Here is a 19,709-nt window from a genome sequence, read left to right as displayed (position 1 = left end):
TACAACAGGCAACAAGAGTATTTTTCTTTATCATGTACTAATTCAGGTCTTTTTGCTGAGTCCTATACACAGACACATTGACATTAGATTACAGAAGATTCTGTTTTTGAAGCTGTTATGCCAAAAGCTCTAGTTCATCTTAAGATATTCCACATCTCTAATTAAATCACTTATTGTTAGTTTGGCCTGGCTAAATCTTTGTGGCTCACTGGTCAGTTCACTTTCAGGCATAAATTCAGTATCCTTTAAGATGATGGATGAGGTGATTTCTCCCTTCCGTGCACTTTGTCTACATTTGACTGCTGACTGTATACTTGCGGAGATCCTCTCCATGTGATTCTGGTCGAATGGCTGGTGGGAAGTTGGGGCAGTCTACAGTCTGCTTCTTTTTTCTAGACTTGCTATGCTGGAGGGTGAGGGAGAGGGGTGTTGTGCAGGAATGTGATTTGAAGGCTCTCTGCAAATCATTAGGACAGCAAACAGCACTGACTGAACATTTTTGTTTACCACCCACAGAGGGTCACAGCACATGTTTTGTAAATTGTATGTGGTACCTAGGACTGATCCATATTCCTAATTGCATCCCAAAGTAATGGTGATATTCTGTCTCCATAGACATGGCAAAAATTGTCAAGAAAGTTTTTACAGTTACGTGGCATCCTGGATTCTGTGCAGCCTTGGGGGGAGACAGTTTTATATATAAAAAAAATCAAAGATGAGGTGACTTACCGAACGAAAGCGCTGGCAGGTCGATAGACACACAAACAAACACAAACATACACACAAAATTCAAGCTTTCGCAACAAACTGTTGCCTCATCAGGAAAGAGGGAAGCAGAGGGGAAGACGAAAGGAAGTGGGTTTCAAGGGAGAGGGTAAGGAGTCATTCCAATCCCGGGAGCGGAAAGACTTACCTTAGGGGGAAAAAAGGACAGGTATACACTCGCACACACACACATATCCATCCACACATACAGACACAAGCAGACACATTCTTTAAATATGTCTGCTTGTGTCTGTATGTGTGGATGGATATGTGCGTGTGTGCGAGTGTATACCTGTCCTTTTTTCCCCCTAAGGTAAGTCTTTCCGCTCCCGGGATTGGAATGACTCCTTACCCTCTCCCTTAAAACCCACTTCCTTTCGTCTTCCCCTCTGCTTCCCTCTTTCCTGATGAGGCAACAGTTTGTTGCGAAAGCTTGAATTTTGTGTGTATGTTTGTGTTTGTTTGTGTGTCTATCGACCTGCCAGCGCTTTCGTTCGGTAAGTCACCTCATCTTTGATTTTATATATAATTTTTCCCACGTGGAATGTTTCCTTATATATATATATATATAAAATAGAGGGAAACATTCCACGTGGGAAAAATATATCTAAAAAGAAAGATGATGAAACTTACCAAACAAAAGCGCTGGCAGGTCGATAGACACACAAACAAACACAAACATACACACAAAATTCTAGCTTTCGCAACCAATGGTTGCCCCGTCAGGAAAGAGGGAAGGAGAAGGAAAGACAAAAGGATATGGGTTTTAAGGGAGAGGGTAAGGAGTCATTCCAATCCCGGGAGCGGAAAGACTTACCTTAGGGGGAAAAAAGGACAGGTATACACTCGCACACACACACATATCCATCCACACATACACAGACACAAGCAGACATTTGTAAAGGCAAAGAGTTTTCTTTGCCTTTACAAATGTCTGCTTGTGTCTGTGTATGTGTGGATGGATATGTGTGTGTGTGCGAGTGTATACCTGTCCTTTTTTCCCCCTAAGGTAAGTCTTTCCGCTCCCGGGATTGGAATGACTCCTTACCCTCTCCCTTAAAACCCATATCCTTTTGTCTTTCCTTCTCCTTCCCTCTTTCCTGACGGGGCAACCATTGGTTGCGAAAGCTAGAATTTTGTGTGTATGTTTGTGTTTGTTTGTGTGTCTATCGACCTGCCAGCGCTTTTGTTTGGTAAGTTTCATCATCTTTCTTATATATATATATATATATATATATATATATATATATATATATATATATATATATATATAAAACAAAGATGATGTGACTTACCAAACGAAAGCGCTGGCACGTTGATAGACACACAAACATACACACAAAATTCAAGCTTTCGCAACAAACTGTTGCCTCATCAGGAAAGAGGGAAGGAGAGGGAAAGACGAAAGGATGTGGGTTTTAAGGGAGAGGGTAAGGAGTCATTCCAATCCCGGGAGCGGAAAGACTTACCTTAGGGGGAAAAAAGGACGGGTATACACTCGCGCGCGCGCGCGCGCACACACACACACACACACACACACACACACACACACACACACACACACACACATATATATAGGTTTGCGGAAGAATGCAACTATTTCTGTAGAGAAACATGTGTAAGAAAATGGTTAAAAAGTTCTACGTAATAGTAGCCATCCCAACTTTATTATCTCTAAGGAAAACTTGTATGCTCGTAAAAAGAGAGTTCACAACAGTGTAATCCACTGAAATGAGATTTCTTTGAACTGTTGTTGGATTGCAGCTATTGAGATAATGGTAGTAAATACCTTGGAAGAACAAGGAAATTGTGGTCACTGGAACATGATGCTTATTTTATCCCTCATGTGAAGATAACAGTAATTAACGTCTGTTGAAAGTACTGAAGATGTTTATTCGAATAATACACTAATTGTCCAAGCTATTACTTGAAATATGTACTATTCCTGTTCAAGCATGCTGTGCCTACAGTCTAAGAAAACATTCTTATATGGATGATTGTTATTGCATTTTCTAGGATTATTATTATGATGACCCACAAAGGAAGAATGGCATCTTGTTTTAAGTCTATGAACCTTTTAATAACTGTCACAAGTTATGTCTCACCTAAGTTGTATCATCCTCTAATTCAACCCATCTCACTTTGCTCTCTCATGTTATAATTACAACTTATGCAGATGATAAGCAAGAACACAAAGGTTAGAGTTTATGTGTGAGCAGTAAGTGAATGAAGAAGTAAAAAGAAGAAAGAAAAGTATGAAGGCTAATTCTAGCATGTTGTGCAGGATAGAGGTTGTTATTGATAGTAATAAATTGCACATAGACTTTTTGGTTATTCCCCATGTGTTAAACTGACTGGTTCCCCTGCACTTCTGGTACAGGTCCCGGTGATGCAGACTTCGATCAGCTGCTGTCCGACAATGATCCACTGTTTGCTGACAGTGACCCTGACGCAGATGAATCGGTATTGGCTACAAGCCTCGATGAGTACTATGGCTTCAGTACAGATGCTGGGGCTGTAGGGGTGGATGTGGCAGTGGGAGGGCATTGGTCGGCAGCGGTTCAGCCGTCACCATCAGTTCTGCCTGGCAGCTCTGCACTTGCACCCCCACCTCCACCTCCACTCCCACCACCTGAACTGTTCGACTTGGTAAGACGCAAAAGATCACTTCGAGAGGATCGCAGTGCCTGTGCTGTTGCTGCTACTGCTGCTGCAAAACTGAGAGCGAGAACAAGGGGCATATCCTCTCCCTCGAGTTCCTCCACTGACTTCGTTTTCTCACCAGGTATTGTAATTGTTGAGAAGTATCTAGATGTAGTTTCTGCATTGATGAACAGAGACATACATTTCTGTGGAATTAAGGATGGCATTAATTGACAGAGCAAAAGGTAAACTAGACAATGTTCCAGTCCATTTCACTTGGAAAATTGGTTAATTTTAACTGTAGGCAAGAAGAAACACAATTTCTTTAAGTAAATACACTTTCATTTCACAGCATTCACGTCTTCATTTTGTATGTTGCTCCTGTTGTGTTTGTTCACTTTAGTTTCTGGTGCAGCTTTCCATTCCTATGGATTTCATTGTGTGGCACTGTTCTGTGATTGTCAGTAATCTACATTGCAATGCTGACATTTTTCACCACTGATTGCTGGCAGATTCATGTAGCAAATAATGTGACAAACTTTATTCTGTTAATTTATTTTGTGAACTTAACTTTCAACGTGTTTCTCTTTACTGTTCTTAAAATTATTGCTTTCCCCTGTGCTTGAGCCCTACGTCATTAGTCCTGTGTTGTTTGTTTTTGCTTAGCAACATAGTAAAATGATTTCACAGATATTTAATCTAGGATGCTGATAAATTCCATACAATCTTGGACAATATTAAGTTTTATTCCACATTTATTGTGACACACTCAGGATGCATAGATAGTTTAAAATTATTCAGGCCTGTGACCTACCATTTGGCTGTCTATGACCGAGACTGATGGGCAGCAGCTCCAAGCTATGGTTTCCTATTGTAATGCTGACTTTTGTTTCATTTTGTTGCCTCCTTTTTGTAAGGCTATTGCAAGGTTGTATGGTCTTCAGTGCTCATTTTATCAAAGGAGCTATGCTTCTGAGTGAGGCTTTATGCTGCTGTACGCAATTTTCAGCATTCTATCAGACCACATATATTTTCTCTGTAGTCATAGCTACATAGTAAATGTAAGGGAAATGAAAGGTTTAAACCAGATTTTCCATGACTCTGAGTAACAACATGCCCAACAGAAATTTAGCTGAAGCGGAATAGAGTTTCGTAGCTTGTGGGATTCAGAAGCTAATCTCCTTCACTATAGTGCATGTTCAATAATACTTAGTGCTTTTCTTTTGCAGGTTTCTTTGATGTATTTTTGTGGTAGTCATATTTATTTTGCAACCATTTCCTGCATTTAATCTGCTAACTTTGAACACACATATGGTGTGCACTGCTGCATGTATTTTGTACTCATCCTTTCTCTGTAATAATGGAAAAAAAACAGAAATCACTTGTTCAGAAGTTTGAAGTAAAGTGGTTAATATTAAGCGAAGTAGTGACTACAGAAGAGAAAGTGATAGTAAAGGAAGAAAATGTGAGAATTGACAACATTGCATTTCTCACTTATATTTACTGAAACATCAAGGAGCAACGACCCCTAAAATTGCAGGAGAGGGAGGGATATATTTCTATGTGGGCACAATAGAGTGTGAGGCCAAAGTAAACTGTTCCTTTACCTGCTGAACAAGAAAAATGATAAAAGTTTAAAGTAGACTTTTTGGAATGTATTTGGAAGTAAATTACTTCCTTTTCACAAGTGTAAAGATACATAAACAAAATAAAATTTGGTTTCTGTGAGCAGGTAATCGTCAGTGGAAATAGGTGATATGAGAAAAGCAAAAGTTCTTCTCACATTCTGTTTCTAGAGATTGAATTGAAAAATAAAATACGGTGGCACACGATTATTTGTTCTATTTTTAGTTTAAATTGAATTTCAAACTATGGCTACTCATTTCACTGAAGTATCCAAACATTCTCTTACAAAGATTTTCACATTCTTTCCTTTCTTAAATTTAAAATCAGAAACATCTTGGTTATATCATCGTGTTTGTTTAGTTCTGTCATCAGCTCGTGTTGTACATAAGCAAAAATTTCAGTTTAAAATTGGTGGGAATTCAGTAAGAAGATATACATCAGCAATACTATAATAAATAAGGATTATTTTTATGTTGTTCTGTTTGGAAATATTTCAGATCTTTTTTCAGTAAGTACAGCTTTTTCGTCATAACTGAAAAGTTCAGTGTTCACTACAATATGCGTGCATGCATGTGAGAGTGCGCGCGTTACACCATTTCAGGGTGAATACACCCTATGACAACCGAGAAATCCGTGGGAAACATAGGAATTTTTTCATCTGGGAAAAGCTTGGGAATTTCTTAGAATTCTGGTAATTTTTCATTGTTTTAGTTTTCAGTTAAATTTTTATAACTTTGACTGGTAAGAATTGATATTCTAATGAATAATTTTATTTTAGCCTGCCTCTGCAAACTAATTTTGCAGCAATAAAATAGAAATAAGAGAATAACACCAAAATAGAACTTTAGTTCCAAAGAAAATGTGTCCTTTACAACAAAAAAACACAATACACACACTAGCGTCTGCAGACATCAAAATGTGTCAAATGCTTTAGGATGAAAATTTCACATGTAATTATAATAATGTATGGAAAAGTTGAAGTGCTTGACAGAACAGGTATTCAACTAAGTAATCCATGAACTGTTCTGTGATAGCAGTGCAATTTGTAATCATGCTGCTGCAATTTAAGCTTTGCTCTTAGGATCCTGCCTAATCACACCCTTGGAGAAAACCAGCAAAAAAATTTTGAAGGCCTATATTGTACAGACGTGTTCAAATTATTAGACTGAAGACATTTTTTCCAGTACTTGACATTTATTACACATTTACATCCACATACAGATTATATTTGTACATTCAGTACTTTGTATGCATGCCTTTGTTCTTAATCAACATTTTTATCCTGTTTGGCATAGTTTTTATTAACATTTCACACGACTTTTTAATATCATTGTCATGGTACCAGATCTCCATGAGATCTGGTTTGGTGGTTATTCTAAATTTCCTTATCCTCTGTTTCACTATAGCCCATATATTTTCAACTGGGTTCATATTAGGACTATTCCCTGGCCTGGGAAATACTTTCAGTTGCTTTTCTTCCAAGTACTTGGAAACACTTTTGACTTTGTGGCAAGGTGCTCCATCATACATAAAAATGGCATCTTTATTTGGAAACCACTCATTTATTTTGGGGAAAAGTTCCTTTTCAAGAATTCTTTATATTGTTCTTGCCTCATTGTCCCTTCAACAATGTGTAACCTGCCAGGACCTTTCACGGACATCACACTCCAGACCATAGCGGAAGTTGGATGCTTCACACATTGCAGTTCAGAGAAAATTTGAGTCTCGTAACAAATAAATACCCCACTCATATGGTTATACTTGGTGGGGACTTCAACCTTCCCTCGATATGTTGGCAAAAATACTTGTTCAAAACCGGTGGTAGGCAGAAAACATCTTCCGAGATTGTCCTAAATGCTTTCTCCGAAGATTATTTCGAGCAGTTAGTCCACGAACCCACGCGAATTGTAAATAGTTGCAAAAACACACTTGACCTCTTAGCCACAAACAATCCAGAGCTTATAGAGAGCATCATTACTGATACAGGGATTAGTGATCACAGGGTCGTTGTAGCTAGGCTCAATACTGTTTCTTCCAAATCCACCAGAAACAAACGCAAAATAATTTTATTTAAAAAAGCGGATAAAGTGTCACTAGAAGCCTTCCTAAGAGACAATCTCCATTACTTCCGAACTGACTATGCAAATGTAGACGAGATGTGGCTCAAATTCAAAGATATAGTAGCAACAGCAATTGAGAGATTCATACCTCTTAAATTGGTAAGAGATGGAACTCATCCCCCATGGTACACAAATCAGGTCTGAACGCTGTTGCAGAGGTAACGGAAAAAGCATGCGAAGTTCAGAAGAATGCGAAATCCCGAAGATTGGCTAAAATTTACAGACACGCAAAATTTGACACGGACTTCAATGTGAGATGCCTTTAATAGGTTCCACAACGAAACTTTGTCTCGAAATTTGGTAGAAAATCCGAAGAAATTCTGGTTGTATGTAAAGTACACAAGCGGCAAGACGCAGTCAATACCTTCGCTGTGCAGTGCTGATGGTACTGTTGCTGACGACTGTGCCGCTAAAGCGTAGTTATTGAACGCAGTTTTCCGAAATTCCTTCACCAGGGAAGACGAATGGAGTATTCCAGAATTTGAAACACGAACAGCTGCTAGCATGAGTTTCTTAGAAGTAGATACCTTAGGGGTTGCGAAGCAACTCAAATCGCTTGATACGGGCAAGTCTTCAGGTCCAGATTGTATACTGATTAGGTTTCTTTCAGATTACGCTGATACAATAGCTCCCTACTTAGCAATTATATACAACCGCTCGCTCACTGATAGATCTGTACCTACAGATTGGAAAATTGCGCAGGTCGCACCAGTGTTTAAGAAGGGTAGTAGGAGTAATCCATCGAACTACAGACCTATATCATTGACGTCGGTTTGCAGGAGGGTTTTGGAGCATATACTGTATTAAAACATTATGAATCACCTCGAAGGGAACGATCTATTGATACGTAATCAGCATGGTTTCAGAAAACATCGTTCTTGTGCAACGCAGCTAGCTCTTTATTCGCACGAAGTAATAGCCGCTATCGACAGGGGATCTCAGGTTGATTCCGTATTTCTGGATGTCCGGAAGGCTTTTGACACCGTTCCTCACAAGTGACTTCTAATCAAGCTGCGGGCCTATGGGGTATCGTCTCAGTTGTGCGACTGGATTCGTGATTTCCTGTCAGGAAGGTCGCAGTTCGTAGTAATAGACGGCAAATCATCGAGTAAAACTGAAGTGATACCAGGTGTTCCCCAGGGAAGCGTCCTGGGACCTCTGCTGTTCCTGATCTATATAAATGACCGGGGTGACAATCTGAGCAGTTCTCTTAGGTTGTTCGCAGATGATGCTGTAATTTACCATCTAGTAAGGTCAACCGAAGACCAGTATCAGTTACAAAGCGATTTAGAAGAGATTGCTGTATGGTGTGGCAGGTGGCAGTTGATGCTAAATAACGAAAAGTGTGAGGTGATCCACATGAGTTCCAAAAGAAATCTGTTGAAATTCGATTACGTGATAAATAGGACAATTCTCAAGGCTGTCAATTCAACTAAGTACCTGGGTCTTAAAATTACGAACAACTTCAGTTGGAAATACCACAGAGATAATATTGTGGGGAAGGCGAGCCAAAGGTTGCGTTTCATTGGCAGGACACTTAGAAGATGCAACAAGTCCACTAAAGAGACAGCTTACACTACACTCGTTCATCCTCTGTTAGATTATTGCTGCGTGGTGTAGGATCCTTACCAGGTGGGATTGACAGAGGATGTCAAAAGGGTGCAAAAAAGGGCAGCTCGTTTTGTATTATCACGTAATAGGGGAGAGAGTGTGGCAGATATGATACGCGAGTTGGAATGGAAGTTATTAAAGCAAAGACGTTTTTCGTCGCGGCGAGATCTATTTACGAAATTTCAGTCACCAACTTTCTCTTCCAAATGCGAAAATATTTTGTTGAGCCCAACCTACATATGTAGGAATGATCATCAAAATAAAATAAGAGAAATCAGAGCTCGAAAAGAAAGGTTTAGGTGTTTGTTTTTCCCGCGTGCTGTTCGGGAGTGGAATGGTAGAGAGATAGTATGATTGTGGTTCGATGAACCCTCTGCCAAGCACTTAAATGTGAATTGCAGAGTAGTCTTCTAGATGTAGATGTAGATGCTGCACACACTCAGCTTTGAACTGTTCTCCAGGTCTGCGATCATAATACTGGCTGCTTTCTTCCATCACAGTGAATACAGATTCATCACTGGAGCACACCTGAAGCATGTGTACAAAATTGCAAGTTAGAAAAGTTGGAAATAGTAGCATAGGAGACCTCAACAGTCCCAAAATTCAAATGTGCATTTCTTCAGTATCAGTAAAACATCACAATTTGAAGCCAAAACCCCTAACTTTAGAGATCAGACCCACTTAATTTACCATATCATTGCACATACCTTAGCCCAGTCCTCACTTGTCCACTCCTGAAGTTGTTTAGCCTACTGCAATCTTTTGGTTTTCATGGCAGGTGAGATTTTCTGTTTTTTCCTTGGTTGGCATGCCTCTAAACCACATTCAAACACCCTCCTCCTCACTGGCACAGGTGAAACTTCAACACCAAAACGTTTCAGCTGATCGCTCATGTCTGTAGAAGTAAGTTTATGGTTCATTATTACCATGTTTGTAAGTCTTCTCATTGTTCCAGGACTGATTTTATTTTTATTTTATTTTTTATTTATTTATTTATTTATTTTTTTGACGTCCACATTTTCCTTTTCTGTTTGGGTTGTATTCACCACCTTTCTGCACTGAAAGTTTGATTCTGCTGACAGTTTCTGTGATATTCTCATTCTGTCAGCAATTTCTTGCAGTGTATGACACTTTTTAGCAAGAAGTGCCACCACAGTTGAAACTTTATGAGGTGAAACATCTTATGTCTTTGCCATGACCTCACTTTCTTTGGAAACGCTATGATTTATTCCTATAGCTAAAAACAAGCAAGTTCACAGGCTACAGTATATAATGTCTTGTCAATGTACAAAAAGTTGATAGAATAGATAACAAGCCGAAGTACACCACAGAAACATAAAACATTTCTGTAAACACAGTTTCAAAGCATGTACACAGACAACTAACACCAACACAATTTGGAGAGAAAATGATAAATATTACCAAATGTGAAAAATTCAGTGATCTGCGAGTTGATTGGAAGGGAAATTTTGTGACATCAATCAAACCATTAAAACAAGTCAATTATTACACTTTTCTCTCCTATTTTTACACCTGAAAACTTAATATAAAAAATAATCATTTAGTCTAATAATTTGAACACATCTTTATGTGAAAACTTGGCTTTTCTAGTAGCAATGCTGTATACATATTAAATTAAATAATTAACTTTTCCTATTCGTGTGTTCGTGCTACTTAACAGTGATGATTGCTTGGCTGAAAACATTACATGTCCTGTGCTCTGTATATCTACTGTCATTGGCTGGCTAGATCACATGCCATGACTGATGATTAACTAACAAAAGCACATCACAATCTCTATTTCAGTGCTTCGCAAGTTGCCACACTATATTTGGTGGAATTTGTATTTATACTTTTGTAATAGGAAAATATGGAGTGTACATGCACATCAAAGTTCTTTCCAAAATATGTCTTTTTTTTGCATTTAATTTCCTAAAGTGATGGGAAGTTCTAATCTGGTGAATAAAACCTTTACCCTTCAATAGATTGATAAGTTTTACAGCTCCAAGGGAAAGTATTGTCGCTTAACATGGGGGAAAAAATGTACTGCCACCCAGGGTATCTGTATTTTCACATGGCAAAAAGTGTATTTTTAACTGAGAAATTCAGGTAATTTCACCACCCCCTGCTGCCTCCCCCCCCCCCTTTCCTGTCCATGCATACACACTGCATTATTCAGGCATGCACCTTGGACATTATTATACCCTCTCTCATTATTTTGGCTCAGATCTTGCAGCCATTATCAAAATGATTTTATGACAGACTTCTGATACTGAAAGCATACCTAAATATTCTTTGAGATGCCAGAAACACATGACCAAAATTATACTAAGCAGTTTGCAACACATTTGTTACAGATGACATAGTTGGCACGTAGCAAACACTGAATGTAAGTGAGCCCAGAGGTGCTGAACAAGCCACAGACCCACAGTGAATGAGTCACATGGTTCATCATTCATCCTGTTAGCATTGTACAAAATAACAGGCAGTGGAGACTTGAAACAGAAATTACTGTGAGAGAGAAGACATAAAATAAAGGGATTATATTAATTGTCTAGGTGGAGGTCCTTGTATTGGTTGATCGTATTGTGTGGCAATTGTATTTGTACTGCTTCTTTGTGCACACAATCCCGAAAGGATGAGGGTGCGACCAATATCTGAGCATTATCATACTCCATAGAATGGTTGGTGAAAATACAATGCTGAACTGTATCAGATTTATTTTGACTGTTAGTGTTCATGCATGATTCATTTACTGTGTACGGTTTATCGTAAATAACTTTTACCACACTGGTACATAATCGTACATGTACCTCCTTTTGTTACAGCAGGAGCTATACATTGCTCACTATTGGTACAAAATGCAAAGGTTGTAGGATTTGCTCTGAGCAAAGTTCCTTAATTAATTTTACTTTTGAGCCAGAAAATTTCCTCATTGGAATTTGACCACATTGTTGTTGCTTTTTGGAAAAATTTGATTTATGTGTCTACAACAAAGATGTTTCCTTGAAAACAGTCTATGTTAGATATTATACACTATTTAGCTCTTTTCCCATTACATGAAACATTCCTGGAATTTGATCTTTGGGGATAGCTTTTGATATCTCAGTGATGCATTTTTAATCTTACGTATGCTTTTAAAATGATGGCTCTTTAAGTTTTTTTCTCTATTTTTGTGCACAGAACAAAGTCACATGGCCTTATTTATGGCAAATGTGATGGCTGGGGCATCATTAAATTACTGTTTTTGGCCAAAAATGAACAAACACGCAACAAAGTGTGAGCGGGTGCAAAAGCCATGAATTGAATCAGATATATTTTTTTTTTCAGATTTTTTCTGCAAACAGCACTAAATTTGTTAGTGGTGGTTCTTATTGACCCACTGAGCATAACCTTCCCATTTGACCACACTTGTTGAGTTTTTTCAGTCTTGGTGATCCAGAATGTTTCTACTGGGATGACTGAGCTTTAGTTTCGAAGCCATATCCATAAACCCACTTTTGATCACCTGTTGTGGCACATTTCGATAATTGTGCTGTGTTGTCGATTTCATCTAGTGGCTCCTGAGCAAGTTGCTTTCACCACAGTTTTTGTTTAAAATTCAAAATTTCCAAACAAATTTTGATATCGTATGTTTCATATCCAAAACATCTGAACAAATTTTATGGTGTGAGCCAAATGATGTGCCAACATCATCGACTACTTCATTGACTGTGATTCAGCAATAATTCATAAGTCTTTTCTCTGCTTCATTGGTTAGTGATGTGTACTCATCATCTTCACTGTTCTCATGACCTCCTTCAAATGCCTATTCCACTTGTAAACCCTTGTTTTACCCAAAACAGACTTACCAAAACCAATATCTGACAAATATAAAACATTCTTATAACAAAATTTGCATGAAATTAAATTATCTGAGCCATTTTTGTACAAAATAAATGTCAGTACTACTAAAATATACAGGATAACTAAAATATGAATGGTACTGTGCGAGCCGTTCCACACAGAATGGTGGATTGATGGGTTGAAGGTCAGTGTGCTAGGGAGGGGGATCCAGCTTGGTTTGCTGCTGCATTCTGTTCTGACCCTAGTACTGGCATGAGCGAACAAGAGGTTCTTTCATCTGTCGCACAACATATTATAAAGTTTTTAACTCATGAAGGGGCTAAACCCTCGGAGATTTTAAGTCATTTAAAGGCACAGTTTGAGATGCTAGACTATCCCAGAGCTGAGTGTTTACTTGGGTCAGACAATTTAAGGATGGCCAAGAAAGTGTGGAAAATGAAGGTCATGCTCCATGGCCAAGGTCAAGCCCCACAGTGACATCTGTGCTGTTAAAGAGCTTATTGAAGGTGGTCACTGGTGCAGTATTGAATAAATTGCAGGGGAAGTGGGTATCAGCATTGGGAGTGCTCAAACCATTATCAATGAATAGCTGGGCTTGAGAAAAATTTGTACTCAACGAATTTGAAAGTTAATGTTAAGAACAGCAAAAACAGGTGAGATTGGAGATCTGTGAGAGACTTCTGAATCCATTCCAGCAAGAAGGGAAGGATTTTTTAAAGTGCATCATTGTGTGATGAGACACTGTTGCATCACTATACTCCAGAATCCAAAATGGTGAATAACGAGTCACAAGTAAAGGATGAAGCCTGCACAGTGGAGGCGAAAACCTGCTCGCAGCAGGAAAAGTACTTGTGACTCTGTTTTTTAGCTACAGAGTAGTGTTACTCATCGACTTTCTGTATGATAAATGTATGGTGAATGCAGCTTACTACTCCTGATTGTTAACATCGGCAAAAGCCGCCTATCAAAAGAAAAGATGAAGAATGTACATCAGAGATGTCGTCCTACAAAACAGTGCTAAGCCTCACTCCACGAATTTGACAATGGACAAATTGGAGGACACGCACTGGGAAACCCTCGACCGTCCTCCCTTCACTCCAGATTTGTTTGCACCTGACTCATATGGTATGTAGGTGGCTACTATGCCTGATGGAAACTGCTGCATCGTGCTGCTGCTGCCGCTGTTGGAGTGGACCAGCACTGTGGCACCAAGTCCAGGGGAAATGGAGGGGGGGGGGGGGGGGGTAGAGGCTTAGTGCAGGAAGCAAGTTTCCCGGTGGGGACTCGAATTCGTGGCTGCGGCTGGCGGCTCCTTGTCATTCCTTGTCCAGCATAGCCCCTTGGTACAGCTGGACTGTGATTGACTCTGCTACAAAATCAACTGTTATTTATGCCAAATAGCAACACAAGTGATGTGTATTGCTGATGTGCTAGCAAGCTACTCTTAGTGAGGCTAGCCTATCTTGCAATAATTTGACATGCTTGTTGGCTTAAGCTAAATGTCAACATACCACACTTTTCAGACACCAGTGACTAATTCAGTGTTCCGAAACACCTTCTCACAGATTTTACTCTTAACGTGGTAGCGTCACTACGTTACCGCCCCCTCCCCCCACCTTTACGGAGAAGACCCAGTGCCTCAGATCTTCCTTAAGACTGTTTGTCACATCTACAATAGTTTCCTTTACAAAACATCTGATGGTGTGATTTTTAAAGTTGAGAGTCTGTGTTTGACTTCAGCCTTATATGCTAAATGCCTCCTTAGCCTATTTAGTTGCTTACATCTACAGCACTTAACAGTCCATTAGTTCTTCTAGGACTTTCATCACTTTGTGCTTTTACATTTCTCACTTTCTGTAAAACATATAGCCTTGATGATTTGCAAATATTCATAGGTTATTTCCCATAAACTCAAAAATACATTTCTCTCTCATATTTACATTACACTACTATTCATACTGTGGCTGTCATCACCTTGGAATCTCTCCTCATGTTGTTTAATCTCTCAATCTCTCTCAAGATGCCCCTCTCAAGATGCCCTTGCCCTACTCATTATCTCAAATGTTATGAAACATATTTTGCTGCAAGTCTTTTTGCCACCCTCAAGCCCACACAACTTTTAACTCCCCATTCCACACTTAAGAACAAAAAGTGACCTCTTTCTTTCTTAGTAAATTATCCTGAACATATCATCTTTAACAATAAATGCTCTAGCTCTGTTAAACTCTTATGCAGGGCATCTCATCTTTCTACCTGGTGTTTTTTTTTAATCCTTTGTTGGAACAACTTTGGAATTTTTTTATTGTGATAACAGTTCCCCTTATGTTTTTCCAGCAAACACTCTTCCAAAACAATCCTCACGAGAAAACCATGTACAGCACTAGTTGAATCACTCATTACAGACTGAATTCGCCTCAAAATGCTTGTTTTTTATTCCTGCTCCCAAAAAACAACTTCCTGGTGCCTGTGGCACTATACCGTGTGAATTGCCCCTTATCGTATTTGTACACGGCAACAGCTTTCTGTCGCTGAAGGTTAACTTTGGCATGATTTTTCACGCAGAATATTTACTTTCAGTCTTGAGTTATAATCTTCGTCCGATTCATACTTGTCGCATACATCATACTGTGGCTGTGTGGTAAACACTCGCTGTGCAGGTCAGCTGCATACCCTGCGAGGCTGTGACACAGTACTTGTGCTCACATTACGTACCAACCCTCTGATGCAAACTCTTAAACAGCTTTAGCTATGGGGGCTTGATCGTCCACTCTGTGAACTTATCTTCTGCCACCACATCTGCAACCCAACTACCAACAACCCTTTAATATCTAAAACAAAATAATTATTGTAGTTCAACTCTGCTTTTCACAAAAATCACCAGCACCTGCACTTACATGTGCATCTGACCCAGGCTCACCCTGCCTCAGGGCTATCCCCATTATCACTACTGCATTTAAATCACCCGTGTTGCTATCCTAACACTTAATCAAGTCTGTATAGTCCACACCCATTCCTGCTACCTCAGACTCCACAGTTCCACTTGTTAATGGAGCCTGTACTTCTATGTTACTCTCCTTAACTTCAACAGTGTCCTTATTATGTGCTTTGTGTAAATTTTCAGGAATTTATGTTACGTTACCATCTATAATTACTGAAATCTTGTCAAAGATTGTCCACCAATCTTTAATGTCCTTCCATACTATTCACAGGACCAACAGATCAGCTACATTATTTGCAGTTGGCCATACTTCAGGAACAGGTAAACTATCCATAAGCCTGCTCCTCTACCTCACTGCTTTCTCCTTCTTCTTCCTCACTGCTTTCTCCTTCTTCTTCCTCACTGCTTTCTCCTTCTTCTTCCTCACTGCTTTCTCCTTCTTCTTCCTCACTGCTTCCTCCCTTTTCCTTCTTTCCAATCACTCCATAATCAATGTATTCATCATATCCTGAGGCCCACTTTCAATCCTGTGGCCATTGTGCTCTCTCCACAACTTAATACCATACTCTGGAGTTTTGCTGTAAACAATTTCCTTCTCTTCAGCCTGAAACACTTCCCATCTTTTAGACAAAAATTTTCACTCACCACTCGCATCTTATCTCCTCCTTCTCTGACAGTTCTCAATACCTCCAGTGTGGTAGCCTCCTGCAGTATCGTAAACCCTGCTCCTGGTGGTACTGACCATGATGTGATTACCTCTTATCAATTACAAAACATAAATGAAAAAATAATAATAGAAAAACCACTTAAACATACCACTATCCCAACACTTCTCACAACTTTACATGCTTAAATACCGAACTGTATTCCTTGCTCTGGACAAAACAAAGTCAAATAACCATAACATTATCATTTTACTTCCTACTATTACCTACATTCTCTCGCCTGAGTGGCTAGTAATGACTAAACTTGGCTTCACCTTTGGAATTGTTACCCATGCTTACCAGCTTATATATGACTAGACACTGAGCCACACCTCTTGCTTGTGACACCAATGTAGCCCATATCAACCAGGTAAAAACTAACACTTATGCCTCCTCAAAATCCTGTACATGTTCACTTGTCACATGCTGAACTCACAGGTAAAACTCAACCCTGGCAAAGTCAGCTGACTTGGCATAACACTACCCATCAGGGGAAAAGGGGGGGGGGGGGGGGGGGGACCTGCACACAGAGACAGCACTTGCCCCACTGTGTTACTGAAACTACAGCCCTGCACTAGTAGAGTTATCTGCTTCATTCGTGGGCAGTAGTTGTAGGTGTTGCTGCTCCCTCTAGTGTCACCAAATGGGGTGGTGATGAGCTCAAAGATCTCAGTTCTGATACCTCTTTATAGCCAACTCCGTGGGTGGCAGAAGGCCAAGTGGCATCGGGGTGATGTCAGATGGCAGGCTGATGAGTCCCAGGAAAAAGTAGCTATCAAAATTAACACTTTTATTTCCAATTGGCACATTGATTCTGCAGCCAGTCACACCCCTGCCCCACAGGAGTTGGTCAGCTGCCAGCCAGTGTCCGCCCAGCTGACTGCAAAGTGTACTGGCACCCTGCTTTGCTGACGTCTGCACTTGGCACCAGGCCAGCGGCTCTATTGTGTGAACCACAGCACTGATGTCAGTGGTGCGTACTGGAATCTTGCAGAGGTCTCCCCTGTTTGGTGAATGGCTGCATCCAGATGGCTGAGACGTGTGGCAAGAGACCCAACCACCGCATTCTCAGTAGGCAGCTGCTGTGCCTGGGGTGTGACCTGCTGCCTCCTGGCTGGAGTGAAGCTGCTGCTAGAGTGGACCCCAATGATGGAGACATTCGCCTTTCCTCCACCATTAATTACTGTTGCTCTGGTCAGTTACTCGGAGCAAAGCTATCCTGTCTTGCAATAATTTCACACTCAGATGTTGACGTGGTGTGCTTGCTGATCACCTGTGGCTAATGCAGTGTTCCACCACACTCTCTGACAAATTTTATTCTTAACCTGGTAGAGGTGCTACGAAACTTTGTATGTATCACCTACTTTTTTAAACAAATCTCATTATTCTGATGGGATTACTTTGTTATCTGTATTATTGTTCTTGAACTTCTTGTTAACAATAAAGCATACTAATCTTGTACAGTAAAGCATACTTTTGGATTTCCTCCCTGCTCTCTATCATAATAAACGAATGTACTGATCTTACTTCTGTAATTTGGTCTTCATTTCATTGCTACACATCGGATAACCGTACTGGTCCCTAAATGTGGTGTAGTTGGAACAGTTGGGTTTCAAAGATCCATTCTGTTTGTGGTGGGGTGGGTTTTGTTTCCCACTATCTTTTAAACAATCATTTCACCTACCTGGATAGGTTTCATGTTGCCTGCCCCCTCACTCTGCAATGGTAGATACTGGTTTAGCCCACAAAAGCAACATTGATGAAAATTCAGATAAATACTTATCATGCAAAGGCTAGCATGATTCATTTGAAAAATGTCTAAAATTTCCTTAAAGTTGACCCATTGTCTTTAAAAAATGGAAAATGGCTATCAAGTCCGTATTTAATATCTCAATATCACTTATGCAATGTTACTGGCTTTCTCTGTTAAAAGCTCAGTTGGTATAGGCAAATGTTTCATCTTTGACACAAGTGAGAATTGTAGATAGGCTAATGGACACTAATGTGCTCTTCTAATTTTTTTTTAGCAATCCTGGGCCCATATCCATTGATGGAGTGGACTAAAAATGTCAGATCACACACATTAATATTTAATGATAGGAAAAAAAAAACTGTGTACACCATCAAAGCAGAGAAACCTAAACTTCTTTTTTAACAGAACCAACTTTGATTCTTTTTTTAATACAGTGTCAAAGATAATCCAGTCATGTTATAAAAACACAATAAATAAAGGAGCTCTTGACCACTTGTTTAACAGGACTCAATAAAGTATGCGTGCCACAAAGATAAATGGCTGCTCCGTGACAACACTGGTGTGAGGTTCCACCTGGCATGATTATTACGTGTACCAATTGTGTTGGTCCCACATACAGACATTGGACTCAGACTGCCCTGGGCACACCTCTGGCCTGGTTTCTCACTTTTCACATTTATTGCCTCAGTCTTCAAGTACGCAGCTCGTTGTTAATACATATTGGTAAAAGGAGTATCACATTAGCTTGATTTGGGACTGCTCATCAAACGGACTCATAAAATACTACTTTAAAAACCATTATGTTTTCAGTGGGAAACAAACTTATGCTTTCCATCAGCACTGGGTGTCACATGTCAGACGTGACAAGCAGTGTTTGTCTGATTGACTCCAGCTACATACTACAAAAATTAAATTGCAGATATCTTCCAAAACATAGGAGATAATGCGCCTGACGACTCTTAATAGAGATGCATCGTATAGCACATCAAAGTAACGCACTGGCAAAAATTTTACTTTCCATTTGAAATGTGCAGAAAATGCATATGCGTCCATGTGCAATGAGCAGAAAATGCGTATACGAAACTTGACTAATCCAATAACAATATGGAATGAACTCCAAAAATTTTACACCTCGAAGGATAGCAAATTCCACACTCTGCAATTGAGATGGAAATTATGTTACCTAAAAATGAAGAATTGTGAATATATGGAAAATTATCTATGATTGATAAACAAAACTATAAAATCTTGTGAATATGAGTGACAAAATTGAAGATACAAATCTGACTATTCTGTGTGGACTTCCAGATGAATGTGATGCAGTAGTTACAGCTTTGTGCAATTTGTCAGACAATGATTTTAAACATACTACAATTAATAGGCATCTGCTTGCTGAAGATGATATATATCACAAATATAGTGAAAATAACGTTCTACAATGTCCTTCAAACCTAATACTGGTTGTCAAAGGTACCAAAAAAGTCACTTATGGAACAACATGACAGAGGACAGAAACAAATGAAGAAAAAAGCAACACAAAAAGGTTCTTTGTTAGCTGCAATTTCGCAAAGTTGGTCCCATATCCAGAAGTTGCCCTGAAAAGGGGAAAATTATGTTGTTGTTGTTGTGGTCTTCAGTCCTGAGACTGGTTTGATGCAGCTCTCCATGCTACTCTATCCTGTGTAAGCTTCTTCATCTCCCAG

The 19,709-nt window shown here is 39.5% G+C and overlaps 1 protein-coding gene across 3 annotated transcripts in view; it reads left to right on the top strand.

The window, feature by feature from the left end:
- Positions 1 to 19,709, top strand: part of LOC126482304 (ataxin-2 homolog) — a 300,551-nt gene that overhangs the window by 86,938 nt on the left and 193,904 nt on the right. For 2 of the 3 annotated variants that reach the window (XM_050106333.1, XM_050106334.1), the window contains exon 3: positions 3,146 to 3,550. The exons of the other annotated variant lie outside the window; for it this stretch is intronic. In XM_050106333.1, coding sequence (XP_049962290.1) covers positions 3,146 to 3,550 — 405 coding nt within the window. The remainder of the gene's footprint in view (positions 1 to 3,145; positions 3,551 to 19,709) is intronic. 3 annotated transcript variants of the gene reach the window in all.

Source organism: Schistocerca serialis, chromosome 5 (assembly GCF_023864345.2).
Source record: "Schistocerca serialis cubense isolate TAMUIC-IGC-003099 chromosome 5, iqSchSeri2.2, whole genome shotgun sequence".
Lineage (NCBI taxonomy): Eukaryota > Metazoa > Arthropoda > Insecta > Orthoptera > Acrididae > Schistocerca > Schistocerca serialis.
This window is presented reverse-complemented; position numbering and strand designations above follow the sequence as displayed.